Raw genomic sequence first — 16,196 nt, 5'->3', positions numbered from 1 at the left:
GGGTTTTCAAATGTTTAGGTTTCAAGACCTTTTACAATCTTAAAAATCATGAGGACTCCAAAGACCTTTTGTTTATGTGGATTCTATCTACCAATATTTACCAAACTTGAAATTAGAATTAAGTATTCGTTTATTTTTAAATATTTATTTTATAATAACAATGATAACCCATTACAAGTTAACATATGTTTATGAGGAAATACCTATATTTTTAAACCAAAATAAATTATCAAGAAAAACATCATTGCTTTATAATTATGCAAATCTCTTTAATACCCAGCTGGATTCTCATATCAGCTTCTGCATTCAATCTGTTACAATATATTGCTTTATTTGGAGTATACAAAAAAATCTGACCCCGCATGGATATGCAGGTGGAAGAATGAGAAGGCTTTTCAGATAATCAAGGATACTCTGATTTCCCAAACTGGGCCAGTAGTGGTTTCTTACAGGTTAGTTGCACTGTGGAAACTGAAAGTATATAAAGGAATTTTCATTCTCTTTTACGTTAAAATCCATCACTCTATCTTTGATTGATCTTTCACTCTTGCAAGACTTTGTATCATCACACATTGGTCATTTAAGAAATGCAGGTCCACTAAGCTACACAGACCTTCCTAAAATACAGTAGAAGACTCTCTGTGCACTACTTAAATGAGAGTAGGAAAGGCAACTCACATCTTAGTATTATTATGGGAACAGTTGTGACCTCACAGACTCTGAAAGGATCTAGGGTAGGGGATGCCCAAGAGTTCCCAAACTAGATGGAACTGGATCAGCTCTGAAAGCTCTTCTTTCTCTGAAATATTGCATTCTCAATTATTCCTTTCCTCAATAGTCTCTTGGAATAAATAAAGTACCTTTGCTAAAGCAAGGATTATTGTAAACTCAACAATGAGAGGGGAATGGATTTGTCCCTCAAAGCTAAAGGGTTTTGTCCTTATTCCTTTTTCTCCATCCGTTGTTTCATTTTGGTGCAGGGCTTTCAGATGATAGAAACTGGAAGTAATGGAATTGCCTCAATTAATAATGGATGATCTTGAACTCAAGTCTAGTGGCCCACAAACACAAGAGGTCTAGAGTTTGGTATATGATTCATTGGTAGATTGGATGATGGATGGACTAGTGAAGCAGTCTGAAGCATTTCCTTTTTCTATATATATTTATGCTTCAACTTTTCACATTGGCTTTCACAAATCTTGTTGAGTAGCACGACAAACACTCTATACAAGGGTGATGACTAGAACATTCACATAGATTTTGGATGACTCACTATGGGACTTATGTAAGCTGTCTTTATTTTTCTTGCTGATACACCAGGAGGAAAAAATAAATCTTTGGATAATTCACTTTAAAAATAAAATGAATGTTTCCTCTTTTTTTCAAAATTCTTTTCCCTTGAAAGAGATCCTGCTGCTTAGAGAACATTTGTTCCTCTAGGAACAAAGTGCCATTCAGACCATTGCAACCTGGTAATATGACAAAGTTTAGTCCCTGCCCTATGGGTTCGTTCTGCATGACCTTGGGAAAGAATTTAACACCTCTAGATGCTTATTCTTCCATCCATATTAAAATCAAAAGTTATAGTAATTATCAACATATTAAAAAGCATTTTTAGGCATATTCAGACAATTTTATAAATGTATAGCTTTGAGAAAAGCTGCTATAAAACCACATGGGTTTATGAATTTGAAATGTTATAGACATATCAGTAAGTCATGCCTTTGAATCTGTTTCTTTGATTCAGGGGTCCCTCTTCCTTTCTTGCTTCTCCATTTTGCCTATCATTCCCAGACCTTGAGAGCACATAAGGGCATCTCACCATGGAGTTGTCCATGAAGGCTTTTTTCATTGTCCCTTCTCCCTTCCCAAGTCAAACCTGAGCTTGTCTCCATCTCAGGGTATTTGCCAGTCTCTCTAAGGCATGAACATCATTCATGCATTATCTACTCTTCATGTAAGGCTCTTGAGGACAGGACTCTGTCTTATTCTATTCATCATTGAGTCCCCCTTTCAGATGCTTGACACAAAGGTGTGCTTCTATTAGGAATGCAATAAATAATAGCAATTGGCTGTATGGAGACTGCTAGGACCCAGGTGCTGTTTTAAAGGCTTTACATGAACCTACTCATGTGATCCCACAGTAACCCTCTGAGAGGAAACTAGGGCATGAGGTCATTCAATAACATGGCCAAGGTCACATACACAGTAAGTGATAAAGCCGGAATCTGAACCTTGCATTCAGGCTCCCAAGCCTGCATCATGAACCACTAGACCACTCTGGCTCCCAATTGCATGTGTGATGAATTGAAACAGACAGGACTTTGGAGTCTTCAAACCATCCTCAGTTATTGTTTCATCTGATCCTCACAGAAAACCTGTGAGGTGGGCAGGGGACCCTTATCCCCATTTAAGAGATGAAGACGTTGAGACAATCTGGGGGTCACCAGGTTGGTAACCGATAAAAGCAAAACCAGAACTCATGTCTTTGACTCTATTTTTCCTGTGTTCTTTCCCATATACCACAAATTATTAAAATAAGAATCTAGTCATGCAAACTAAGCCAATAATCCAGGAAGTCTCATAAAATCACTATTTAGAAAATATCATTAAACCTCATAAAATTAAAGACACGTAAGAGTAAAATGACAACAATTTGGCTAAGAAAAAAAAAGAAGAAGAAAAAAAAAGTAGAAGTAAGTAGACATGCATGTCTACCAAATGTTATCAAGCTAGATTTGATGCAACATTAACACAAATCAAAAGTTTGGAAATTTCTCCTAGACAAGCAAATAAATAGATAAAAAAAAAATTTCAAAAATATGACGCAGTCTGCTGTAAGGAATGCTGCCATAGAAATCAGCTCCAATGCATCTATAAATACCATATAATTATATAAGGAATGCAAAGTGATTAAAAGATAAAGATAAAGATAAATATCTTTATCTTTGATAAAGATATTCTGAATTCTTGTAAAGCATCCTTTTATTTTTTTTCACTATATAGCATTTTGGGAGCACTTCACAATTACCTCTAAGAATGAAAAATAAGTTACCCATTATGACAAATTTCATTTGCTCTTTTCTCTAAAATAGGTGGTATATTTAGTGAACACACATCTTTGACTCTAAGAACAGCTAAGGGCAGAAAAGAAAAAAAAAAGATTGAGCGAGTTCAGCTGGAAAGAGGTAAAGGGTAAAGCATGATTCAAAGTGCATACATGACGTAAGGCAAAGAAACAGGGTCAAGTGTATAAAAAAAACTAGAGGAAAGGCAAAGATTGGCAACTCTCCCTAAATCAAAGAGCAGTGACCGCAACTGGCCAGGGGAGAATGTAGAGTATATGCCACAAAAGCTACCAGTACGGACATGGACCAGATGGGAAAGTTGTAAGACCTGTCTTGAAGAATTTTAGTGAGAGGGAAGCCCAGGTGGCTCAGCGGTTTAGCGCTGCCTTCAGTCCAGGTCCTGATCCTGGAGACCCGGGATCGAGTCCCACATCGGGCTCCCTGCATGGAGCCTGCTTCTCCCTCTGCCTGTGTCTCTGCCTCTCTCTCTGTGTGTCTCTCATGAATAAATAAATAAATAAATAAAATCTTTTTAAAAGAAATTTTAAAAAGAGAAAAGGGAAAGGGGAAGAGAGATAGGAGAAGCAGAAAGAAGGGAAGTAGGAAGGGAATCAATGAGGAAGGGGGGGTGAGAAATCACAAATAGCAAAACAACAGGTATTCGTTGGTTTGGAATAATTCTAATAGCTCCAGTTGAGGGCAGACCCATCGTCACACATGACATGAACTCTGAGGGTCCTTCCTTTGCTCTGGTCTTGCCCAGAGGATTCCACTTGCTCCCCTCAGAGGCACCTGTGTACCCACCTTGGACAGAAAGGAAAGCAGAGGCATCCCGGTCACTGTTCTGGAGGCTGCACTTAATAATCCCCGCGTCACCGAGCTGAACGTCATGGATTATCATCTCCGAGATGGAGTTGCCGCCCTCTTCATAGCTGGCAGAGGTAAAGCGGTCGTTGGTGATGATGGGCTCCGTGGGAGTGATGCTCAGCACCACCGTGCCATTCAGCGACCACATGATGAGCCTCCAGCCCTGTGAGACGGTGCAGTTGAAGCGAGCCTCCGAGCCCTCCAGCACCGTTGCATTCTTGGGACCTTCTATGATTTGATAGCTGGATCCAGAAGCTGGAAGGCAACCAGTTTTTCAAGGCAGTAAGTGAATGGACCTACGTGAGTCAACCACACAGTTTAACTCTTCTGTGTTCACCAGCTGTGACCTCTGGATAGCCAGGGATCAGACTCTATGTCTTCTTAGTCCCTCACCTTGCCTCCCCAGTGGACAGGAAGCCAACCATCCCTCATGTCCAATCCCTCCTTCCACAGTTCTCAGCACTCCCGGCAAAATTGGGGGCCAAAAGAAAAAAAAAGTGCTGTTCTTCTATCTCCAGAAGAATGATACCTTGAATACTTGATCCCAGCCTGGCCCTGAGAGCACTTCCCTAACCCAGCTGTGTTATTTAAGGCAATTTTTCACCCTCGTTATGACATGAGAGTTATCTTCCCAGTAAAATGAGAAGGATCTTTGATTCCCACCTGTATGGAAATCCCAAGGCTCAGAGGCAAAGGTGGAAAGTAGCTTCTCTTCACAAAGAGAATGGGGACGGACACCAGCATACAGTAATCACAGCCCACCGCACGCCCCTGCACCCTTAGAGCCCCCAAATGGGATACTTAGGACAATGTCTGGGGCTGGTGGATAAACAAGGTTGATAGAGAAGGAATCCAGCTGGAGAGAGACAACAGTTGTATTCTGAGTACGCGGTCATGGAGTGATAGGAAAGTCAGCCGCCAAGTATCATGAGAACTGTACTGTCATTGAGGCCATGCCTCTCCTCTTAAGGACAAGAAGGGACATGAGTGGGAGAGATATAAAGAGAGAGAAAACAGGTAGAAGGAGGTAGGAGAGCAGACTCTCTTCATGAGAACCATCAAGCGATGCTTCTGGAAGGAAGCTTGGTGCAAGTCTCACCACATCTAGTGCTGGGTTTAAAGCTCCAGCAGACAGGCAGGTGGCTCACAAGCCTAAGGCCAGGGACTCTCAGGTGAGGCTCCTGGCTCATTGGACACATTGTCTCAACTTCTCCATGCCCCACTCCTCTCAGCTACAAAGCAGGGACTCTAGTACCACCGTGATTTGTTTCAAAAACCAGATATGATCATCCACGGAGAGCCCTTCACATGACCCTCAAGCACGCAGTAAACATTCCCCACTATGTGATGTGCAAGAAGAGACAGTGTTTTTGAGTTTCTTCCAAATTTCTTCTTGTGATTGAGTTCTAGTTTCAAAGCATTGTGGTCTGAAGATACGCAGGGGACAATCCCAATCTTTTGGTATCGGTTGAGACCTGACTTGTGACCCAGTATGTGGTCTATTCTGGAGAAAATTCTATGTGCACTTGAGAAGAATGGGATGAGCACTGGGTGTTATACTGTATGTTGGCAAATTGAACTTCTATAAAAATATATAGATAAAAATAAAAACAGTAAATTGATAAATCATTAAAAAAAAAGGAAGGGATTGTGTTGACCTGCAAGATGGGATGCGTTGATTTATAAAAACAAGCCAAGAATGCCACAGACTTAAGTAAAACTGTTTCCTTCACACTTCTCACAACATTTCAACCCTCCACTCACCAGATGCACCCTGACACTGGTTTTAACTGGAGTGACACCTTCTGACTGGTCTTCCACATGATATACCTCAAGGGCCTCTCCAGCTCCCGCGAACTCAGTCATGATCACCTGAGGTGGAGCATGCTCTACACCCGAAGAGCCCAAGAAATCTGTTGGCCATCTAGGACTGATGTTCTAGTCATCTTAGAGGAGCCAGTTGGCGGCCAAAGTTTTCAAGACCTTCCCACGTTTGTAATAATGACCCAAAGTAGAACTTGCACAGCAAAGGATGGTCTTCGAAATCTCTTACACTCATTTTTTACCGCCTCTTGTCTAACAATGAAGAAATGAAAAGCAGAAGAGCCTCAGGACCTGGGGTCACAGTGGTGAGCTGGGACCCAAACTCAGACCTTCCCACTTTTTCCTACTTTTCCCTCTGATTTCACTCAGTTGACAGCAAAAAGACCTCCTGGTGGACCACATCCGTGGTTCCTCCTCAGCCCTGCCTCCCATGTCGATAAGACTACAACAGGCTCCTCTTACCTTCTGGAGCCTTACGACTCTAGCAGGTCACCAGGAGGTAGCCTGCCATATGCACTGATGCCCCCAAATCACTGCAGCCCCCTCTCCTTCCAACCTTATAAGGTCAACTTGTAAGACAGGTCCCAAAGGAATCTCATTACAGCCCTAAAGTTTTCTGGGGAAAGACCACACCGTGGTCACACACTAACACGCCACCTGAGTACCCAGAATGCACTGTCTGCCACAGAGGCAGGCTGATGGGAGACGAGGAACTGCTGCATGGACAGTGCCCCAGAGGCAGCAGGAGCAGGGGAGAGGCAGCCAGGGCCTGGGTCAAGGAGGCAGGACTGGGGAAAAGTCAGAAACAGCTAAGACTACTCCTGTGTCTGGGCATGGCAAGAAAAGAGGGACAGTGAGGCTCCTACTGGGAATCCTCCCTTATCCCTGGACCAGTTTTTCTGATCCAAGGATCCCTCTGATTTGGGATTTTAGAAAAAGAAAAAAAAAAAGAGGCCTGAGGAGGGAAGTCAGAAATGATTCCCCAGGGAAGCCACAGCCGCTGTGCCAACTTGGCTCTTTCCACGAGCCCCGAGTTGCATCTTACGAGGAAGGACAAAAGAAGAGAAATAGCCAAATCTCCACCCCGAGGAGAGACGGCTCTCCCCACGGCAGGGTGTCGAGAGCGCTCTGCCCCCACTCGGGGTGCAGCTCGGTGGGGGTCCCGTGGACGGAGCCCAGCAGCGGGGATGTGGCCAGTGCCGGGATGACCGAGACCCAGGCTTCTCCGCCAGGATCCCCATCTAGGCAGCTCCTGCAGGACACGCAAACCCACCTGAAACCCTGGTGCAAGGTGGGGAGAGCCTCTCGCTGCAGGCCCTGTTTGCCCCAAGCCAGCAGACTGCGCGTGTGACCAAGAAGACGTGCAGAGCACACACCCTACCTTACAGGTGGGAGATGAGGCAGCGGGAGGCCAAGTGGGAGCTCTTTGCATTTGAAGCTGACCCCTGCATCAAACGGGAGGCACCCCGTCCCGAGCCCTCTGCTCCCCTGACAGCATCACCTGCGGTCTCGGCTCCCACCATGAGTCAACTGGCCTTCAGCCCTGCCTCATGACTCAGAAGCTGGATCCTGATAGTGTGAGGTCCCGGGGCCTCCTTCCTCTCCCTCAATCCTATCGGCTGTGGTGTGTGCAACCCTGCCCTGCACAGAGCAAATAGGAGAAAATGGTAAATAAGACCTTTCATCAAACACAAATCCTCCCTTTCCCTCTGCTGCCCCTTTCACTCTGCAGAGCAAACAGACCAATCGGGGCAGAGCCACGGGAAAGATCAGCGTCCCCCTCCCAGTGTCCCCCGGCGGCCGGCTGTGGTGACCACCCAACTCAGGGTCCCGCGCCACCCTCTCGCTTCCTCCCCTGCCTAGGATCCCAGCCCACCAGGCATCTCCATGAACCACTGGCTGCAGCTGGGACCGAAAAGTGTCTCTTCGACTCGCTGCACCCTCTCATCTGCAAAATGGGGATCACTCAGATAGTCGCTCCTCTGCCTGCTCCTGGGCCTCCTGCGAGCCGTCCATAAATTGATCCCAAAGGCGGACCCTGTCACCCCTCTACCGAGGTTCTTTCTCAGCTCCCTGGAGTAGCAGCTGGCTGTCCCTCTTGGCAGAGGGTTAGACACTCTCCTCTGGCCACTCTCGCTGCACCTGCACAACTCTCACCATCGCCAATCTCTCACTTAGCACAGGAAAGAAATAGGCAGACCATGAAAAGCAGAAGGGAGAAAGGGAAGTGCAAGGGGTTTGGCAGCAGAGAAATGGTTTGGTGTGGCCGCTCTGAGGAAGAAAACGGGAATCAGAACACGTCAGGGGTTGGGACCGTCAGAAGCAAACTGAGAAGGGAGGGAAGGATCCTGAGGCCCCTGCAGGTCCCACTGATGATGGCAGGAGGCCCCAGCATCACCCCTGCGCCAACCACCACCCAGCGGGACCTTCTCAGCAAACCGGTGTGAGCAGATACCTCCCACCCCCACACTCAGTCTTTGTTTAAATATTTTAAACACATCCATTTGGGATAAAGACCAGATAGCCCCTAACATTATCACATCTTAGAACCCTACTTAGTATTGCATCTATCAACTTCCGTTTGCCCCAAACTCCACCCTCCAGTTACCAGGCTATTCCTAAATTTACCCAACTCATCAACTCTTTCTGGCCCCAGGGCCTTTGCACAGGCAGTGATCAGCCTGGCACGCCAGTCTCCTTCCTCAGCTCCCAGTCTTATTGTCTCCTCCCCGAGGAAGCCTCCCCAGACTTCCACTTTAGGTTGAATTATCCTATTATCCTATAACAGGCTTTCAAAGCATCGAAGCAATCATCACAATAGTGATTTTATACTGATTTTTCAACTAACACTTGATTCCCCAGCTAGGCTCTTAGCTCTTTGTTAGCAGGGACTATGCCTGGCTTTGCCCATCACCACATCCCAGTGCCTGCAACTAAATAGCACATAATAGGTCCTACATGAAATATTCACTGAGTAAATAAATAAGGGTGTCGGATTCTAAATAAACCATTACGTGGGGACAAGGTGGAGAGGAGAGAGCTGGCAGGGACCCTTTGGATGTGCATGAAGGTTGCTCACAGCTAATTCAAAGCCAAGACTACAAATGAAGGAGTCCCTGCCCCAAGACTTTCCAAGATGAAACATCCAGGGGCCCAGGCTTTTGTGATGGACCCCAGCCCCCAGGGGGTGGGGGGGTATTGGAAGCAGCCCGTAACCCTCTCCCCTCCTGGAACAGCCATCCCCGGGCCTCAACCATCCTTCATTCAACCATCCCTTCATTCAAAACAGAGCTTCAGGAAAAACATCTCAGGAAAATGGTAGGCTCCATAGCACATCCCTTTCCTGCTGAGCTGCTAGGAGACTTTTTGCCACTGTGGCTGAAATAGCCGCGTTGGAGCCTTGCCCCTAAAATGTGTGCTGAGCGTGGCCTGCTGGCCCCACAACAAGTCCTTACGCTCCACGAGCAGGGACGGTGTTTCGCTGTCCACTCTGCACACAAACGTTTATGCAGCAACCTACTAAACACCTCTCACTGCACGTGCCGTAAGCCGGCCTTTCCGAACATCTTTGCCCCCAAAATACATGTTCACACCACAGCCTGGGCCCCTGGGCTTACTGTGGCCACGTGTACCCCAACCAAAACTTACAGAACAGTCCTTACAGCCCATAACACACTCTGATAGTCCCTATCCTATTTTTTTTTTTTGCCTTTTTAGTTTCTCAATAAATATTGAATATTGGGGGAGAGGATATCAGGGTGACCAAAAGGGGGCATTTGCGGAAGGTGTTTGGTCTCACTGTTGATACAAGAAGGTGTTCCATCTGTGAAAATTCATCAAGCTCGACCTCTATGACTTGTGCACTTCTCTATATGTTTGTTATGCTTCAGTGCAGTGCCTTAAAATTGCTGCATGAGGAATACAGGACAGGTACCCTCTAGGGTTTAAAGCCTAGTTGGGGGCAGCCCCGGTGGCTCAGCGGTTTAGCACCACCTTCAGCCCAGGGGGTGATCCTGGAGACCCGGGATCGAGTCCCACGTCGGGCTCCCTGTGTGGAACCTGCTTCTCCCTCTGCCTGTGTTTGTGCCTCTCTCTCTGTCTCTCTCTCTCTCTCTGTCTCTCATGAATAAATAAAATCTTTAAAAAATGAAAAATTAAAAAAAAAATAAAGCCTAGTTGGGAAAACAAGATAAATACACCTGAAGCAAAGAAATCTAGACAAGACGTAATCTGGGGAAGCCAACTCTGGCCGCCCCAAGGACCCCGCCATCTGCTCGCTCCATCTCCTGTAAAGCAGAGTCTGATCCGGAGACCCTGGCCTTGGACACCCTGGAGTCCTTTCCGACTGGCTCCCTGGGGGGAGATGAGGGTCAAGGAGAAGCTGATGGGAGGAATGGCAGGCCTCACAGGCAGTGGACCTGTCCCTGTCAATAAATGGGAGCTGGGATTATGACCCTGAAAACTACCAGGTCAGGAGGGCTTCAGGGAGGCAGTGATGCCAGGATCAGACCGTCCTTGAAGGCCGGATATAAACAGAAGAAGAGAAAACTGGGCAGATGATGGGACATTTCAACAAGAGCCATGAGTAATAGGGAAAGACGGGGGCGGGGGGCGGGGGGGCAAATGCCCACAACAGGGACAAACCAAGGAACAGGAGTGGTGGGCTGCAGGCACATGAAGGGCACAGGCAGGGCCACCCCCACCACTCAGCAGAGCAGGAAATGGGCCCCATAGAGGAGACTCCGCTGTGAGCAGGGCCCGAGGAAGAAGCTTCTGGCAGCCACATGTCCAGGCCACCTCGCTGGGCTCCCTTCCGCCCACTTCAAGCAGATGCCCAGGCTCGTTCCACCAAGCTCGTGGGAGCCCTACCTGCCAGCCCAGCCAGGACGACCAGCACGGCCGGGATGCCTTTCCAGCTACTGTCCATCTCCACACGTTTCCTTCAGTCCTGGGAAAATAAAGCAGGCAGGTAACAGCCCATCATGATGAGCATTCGCCGTTCAGAGGACGCGGGGCCCCTACCAGCCTGTGGGTGCCTGTGGATGGATTAGTCAGAGCCACTCAGTGTGGGTCAGCAGCACCAGGCTCCCTCCCCCAAACACTGGATCAGAAAATCCAGGGATGAGCCCAGAAATCTGTCTAAGCAATAAAATAAGGAGCCACTTCTGGCACGTGCTCAAGATCGAGAATCGCCGTATTAAATGATCTTACTCCCAAGTCCATATGTAAATCATGGACTGCAGATGGCACAACGTTTCCACGGAAGCCCTCCCTGCGCCATAGGGGCAGGGGCCTACTGCCCACCCTTTCAAACGTGATGTTTTCATCAGAGGAAAAAAATAAATCCTGCCCGCAACAGGTTCACATGAACAAAAGGGAAAACGGGCGATAAAATGAAGAACTAGAACATAAGCTTATTAGAAGTTGCCAAACATACAGAGGAACATAGAACAGGAGCGCGTGTGCAAGTGGTTGTGCGTGTGGAGTGGGCTGGCTATGACTACCTCTAGGGAAGTCAGAGAGAGGCTCCCGAGAAGGTGCTCTGTGAACAGTGGGGGAGGGAGGTGGGCAGCCACATAGGTATCTGCAGAGGAGCAGCAGGTGCAAAGGCCCTGGGGTGGGACCGTGCTAATGCGATTGAGAGGGCTCTGCAGCTAGGGCAGGGCGAGGGAGAGCAGCACAGGTCAGAGCTAGGGGAGGTCAGGGTAGATGCAGTAAAGCCTTGCTGGCCCCCTGGCAGGGGTCCTGTCCTGTACACGTCTTGGCCCTTCCTGCCAATCCCTTGTTCTTGGATAAGCCTCTTGCTCACCTTCCAGCCCCGCATGTTGTCTTTTTATTTTCTCCTTCTCCCCGCGCCCAACCTATGCGATGCCGTCGCGGAAAGTCACCCACTGGCCATGCTGGGAACTGGCCACAAAAATGACAGCCCTTTAGCCTCAGAAAAAGGCTCTTTTTCTTTCACATGTGCTTCACCACCGCCGTGTGGAACACGGCGCCCTAACCAGGGGATGGTTTTCTGTGGCTTTGGCATCCGCACAGATGTCCCAGCCCCATCAGCAGGTGGAGAGGGAGCCACCCGGACCCTCCAAGATGTGGGGCAGCGGTTCCACCAGAGACCGCCCCCCACCCCCACCCTGGGATTTTGTAACGAGCTGGCACCTACGCGGAGCTTCATTCTCCTTTCTTCTCGTTCAGGCCGAAAGAGGCGGACCCCACGGCAACACACACGCAGAAACACAAGACGTGAAGCAGGGCACCGATAAATAACCGCCACGCCTCGGTCTGGTCTGCGGAGCACACAGCATCCCGGTGGCTGAATAAAACTGAGTGACGGTGTGAAGCATCGGGAAAATGCTCGGGCCTGTAACCCGTTTCCCATTCAGGTGAGATACTGGGTGTTCAGAGCTCGTGAGGAGGAACACGGGCTTCCCACCCCTTTGTTTCTCTGATGTGCCGGGAAAGCAAAAAGCAGCATGTGTGCAAAACTGTAGCCACTCATGTGCATAAGGTAAGGTTCACAATATGTGTGCTGCAGCCCCCTGCCCGGCGCGGGGGTCTTCAGTGGGGGGGTGGGGGGGTCAGCCCTGCAGGAATCTAAAACAGGCCAGAGACCCCCACAAACGGGCCTCAGCAGCCGCACACGAACCAAACTGAAATCTCAGCCTTCCTTCCCAGCCCCGTTCCAGACCCCGAGCCAGGAAGCACCGAATGAATCATTTACTGATTTCAGGGTTCGACGAGCACGACTCAGCAGCTCGGCCGACCAGGCCCTGCACCGGGCCCCCAGCGTGCTGCTCCCCGGGCGCGGCTGGAGGAGAAGCCGAAGCTTGCACCTTCTCCCCAAAGCAATAAATGACAATTGCGCAGCCAGCGCTATTGAAACTGCCGGGGCAGCTTGAGGTCCCCTGGGGAATCCTGATAACGGAGCTGAGTCAGGCCTGGGACAGGGGCCAGAGTGCTGCATTTACGACGGGCTCGGTTGTGCCGCCGTCGGGCTTATTCTCCGTAGAAGAAGGGACTCGGTTTCCAAAGAGCCCAGCGGAACCCACAGGGCAGACGGGGTAGGAGCACCCCGAGAGCTGCAGGAGCCCCGTGCCAGGATTGCTGCGAACGCACAGGTGTGCCGGGCCGGGTGTGAAGGGTGCACGAAGGAAAGAGCTGTCAGAAAGCCGATTCCAGGTTCTCACTGAAATCAGACCCTTTGTTTTAATCAAATGAGGACCTGTGGCAGGTAATTTGCAAGTTAGTACCCCTAGAGAGTGGTCTGAGGTCATCCCTGAGATGGAACTGACTTCTCATTCATTTTGTTCTTGGAGACTGGAAGTGCCTGCTTCTAGTAGAAAAACTGCAAAGTCTTAAAACCTGACACCTTATTAAATTGTATTAAATAGATGGGATTTAACCACCAACCAATTCCTTACAAGGGTTAAACAGGAGGAGGGATCTCAGGAAGGAGATGGCTGATGTGATCATCTCCCTTAATTACTCACACGCACATTTCTGGGTTCCTGGAAATAGCGTGATATCCTAAGATCCAAAGGCGCCTGCAAACGTCCCGTTGTTACAGGCCGCGCCACGAAGCCGAATCCCAAAAGGAAGGACGAGTGCGTGTCAGGGTGGGTGAGAATTAGCTGCAGCCAAACCCATGCCAGGGGCTGCCTGCACACGTCTATGCGCAGATATAAATGGGCACCAGCACAGCTCCCCTCGGACACACCCGCCCCTGCACCCCGACCTCCGGAAGGGCTGCCCTGCCTGCCCGACTCAGGGCCCTCGGAGGGCTTCCGGAGGCTTCGGAGCAGCTCTCCTTCCCACGGGGGAGGACACACGGCGTTGGCAGGTGCACGGAATGAGCAACGGGGCCACGGTGATTTTCCAGCCCTGCAACCCTGACCTCCCAAACTCCAGCGGGGTCTCGGGTTCCCCCGCACCCCGGAGCGCAGCGCCCCGTGAAAGGGGGCTCTCTTAAAACCATCTTGAGTTCCTCAACTCCCAGAGCAGCCTCCTTTTTTAATGTTTAACTTTGTGGGAGTTGGGAAACAAAGAGTATGTGTCTGATCCCGAGCCGCTTCTCCTGGGAGAGCAGCTCGAGGCCTGCGGCCAGGCGGCCCGCCCCTCGCCCGAGACAGGTGCCTGGGGACAAGCCCGCTGGACAGACGCCCGGCCGAGGCCCGAGCAGGCTCACCTGCAGCACGACAGCCCCCGCCCTGGGGCTTCAGAGAAGGTCCTCTGATCCCAGAGGCATCTGGCCCACCGTCCTCCGCCTCGCCCCACGCAGACGCAGACACAAACCTGTGTGGCCGCCCAAGAATCCCGACCCACGTCACCAGTCAACAGGAAGTTCCTCGCGAAATGGCTGTGGCACGTCACAGGCCGGGCCATCAACACAGGGGTGGCCTCTGCCTGCACCGGCCCCTGGCTCCCGGAAGGTGTGCGCGCCCCGGAGTGATGGTTTTTTCCTGCTAATCATTAGCCAGCCCCAAACAGCAGCCGGGGCAGGGCGGTGGGGCTGAGGATGGCAGGGCCACCGGGCCACCGGGCCACCACCGCTTCCCCCAGCCTCCACCCGGCTCCTCCTCTGGGCCTCTCTCCCGGTCCCACAGAGCCAAGCCCCGCCTGGGCCCTGCTGGCCTGGCCAGTGGTCGTCTGGCCGGGCCAGGGGTGGGGGTGGGGGCTTCCCAGCTGCAGACATGGGCCTGGACAGCCTCGCCGCCCTCTGGCGTCAGCGCAGGCCTGGGTCCGGCCCAGCCGGTTCCTTCTCGGGCCAGGCACCTGCACATCCCCAAGCGCAGGTGCTTCCCTGAAAGGCCAGAAGCCCTGATGATGAAGCCCTCTGGAATGCGGCCTCACCTCCCCGGGGGAGCGTTTGTAGGATGACCTCCGAGAGGTTTCCTCGGCCTCCCACGCCCACACCCGGCCGCTCCCGTGAACAGAGGACCTTGGCCTCTCGGAGCGCTGTGGCAGTTTCTGGAAAAGACCACCGCCCAGAATGGGACCGCGCAGCCCGGCGCGGAACTGTGTGCTCTCGTGGGGTTCTCTCGGAGCATCTGGATTCTCTCCCCGCACTGCGTTCTCAGCTTGTCAGGGGACTCGGGGTCAAGAACAGAACAGACACCACCCGAGGGTGTGGATCCTGTACTTAGCGTAAGACCCCGAAACAAATAAATAGGGGGAAACGTTTCTCTCCAGTTGAATGGGATCAGAATATACCACCCCAAAAGATGCCAGTTTGGCAGAAAGATTATTTTACGCTGAAAATTATATTTGACATTTAACAGATCTTTTTTTTTAAGTCTTCTCAGAGTTTCCCTTTTCTGGCTAAAAACAGCAGCTACTGGGAAATAAGGCTGCTGTAAACTCTTCTTCAGGGTGGATCTACCCACAGAAGGGAGAACACAAAGCCTACTCCAGATCCCTTCTCCAGGGGGAGTCTGTGACCCCGAATAAAATCGAAAGACCACTTATACCCGTGTAGATAAACATTATCACAAACTTTCCCATCTCCTGTCTGTTTTCCTGAAAATCTATTTGTCCTTCCAAAAAAAAAAAAATCTATTTGTTTTTCCTATAAGATTCTTTCCCTCTTCACTTTCCCCTTCTAAATTAGGTATACAAGCCGTTAACTCTAATCACCTGGTGAGCCAGATGCTTCCTCCGTAGGTTCCCATATGCCTGCAGAATAAACCTTTACCCTGTTAACCTGTGTTCTGATAGTTTAATTCACAGGTTTCAGGCATGGCACCTAAGAGGGTGAAGGGAAAGACTTTTTTTTCCTCCTCCCCTACAAGGTCCTGTGCTAGGAGCCAGTCAGAAAAAATGGTGCGCACAACAGATAGATTCCAGAAATCAACACGTGAGTCAAATAATCTCTCAAATGCACACAAGATTGTAGCATTTTATTTATGAACTATGTCCCTAAAAGCGAAGCATAATTCAAAACTCATAATTCCAGAACAATGAGCCACAAAAATGAACACCCAAGGCCAGTGTGGCCGATTTTGTTCCCTGATATACTTCTTAAAATTTTTTCTCAGTTCAGGTGACTCAGTGGTTGAGCGTCTGCCTTGGGTTCAGGGTGTGATCCTAAGGTTCTAGGATCAAGTCCCGCATCGGGCTCCCCGCAGGGAGCCTGCTTCTCCCTCTGCCTGTGTCTCTGCCTCTCTCTGTATGTCTCTCATGAATAAATAAATAAAATTTTTTTTTTAATTTTCCTACTGTTTAGAGTATCAGCACCAGGAGTCGTGAGGACTGGCCTTTAGAGAAGAGTCTTAGCCTCAGCACTACCACTGGAGAATATTGTCAGAGCTTCTAGACACTTTAAGTTATGGTAACCGTGAGTGTGTAGGAGAAGGGGGAAAGAAATTTTCCTATATGCTCGTTGGTGTTGTGGCTTGGGCCCTGAAAATTAAATTGACAAAAGACACACAAGAGAAAAAC

General features: G+C 49.6%; 1 protein-coding gene across 7 annotated transcripts in view; it reads right to left on the bottom strand.

The window, feature by feature from the left end:
- IGSF5 (immunoglobulin superfamily member 5) overlaps positions 1 to 14,471 on the bottom strand; it is a 43,941-nt gene extending 29,470 nt beyond the window's left edge. Inside the window, exons 1-4 of one of the 7 annotated variants that reach the window (XM_072807030.1) lie at positions 13,945 to 14,465; positions 13,250 to 13,303; positions 10,629 to 10,707; positions 3,873 to 4,190 (exon numbers count right to left, since the gene is read on the bottom strand). In XM_072807030.1, coding sequence (XP_072663131.1) covers positions 3,873 to 4,190; positions 10,629 to 10,686 — 376 coding nt within the window. In that variant the 5' untranslated portion in view covers positions 10,687 to 10,707; positions 13,250 to 13,303; positions 13,945 to 14,465. Of the gene's footprint in view, positions 1 to 3,872; positions 4,191 to 10,628; positions 10,708 to 11,922; positions 12,047 to 13,249; positions 13,304 to 13,944 lie in introns of all 7 variants that reach the window. The other 6 variants (XM_072807031.1, XM_072807032.1, XM_072807033.1 and 3 more) reach the window with 6 other exon arrangements.
- Between the last annotated feature and the right edge of the window lie 1,725 nt (positions 14,472 to 16,196).

This window comes from Canis lupus, chromosome 30, assembly GCF_048164855.1.
Source record: "Canis lupus baileyi chromosome 30, mCanLup2.hap1, whole genome shotgun sequence".
In the NCBI taxonomy this organism is placed as follows: Eukaryota; Metazoa; Chordata; class Mammalia; order Carnivora; family Canidae; genus Canis; species Canis lupus.
The sequence above is the reverse complement of the archived record's forward strand: the minus strand, read 5'-3'. Positions and strand labels throughout refer to the sequence as shown.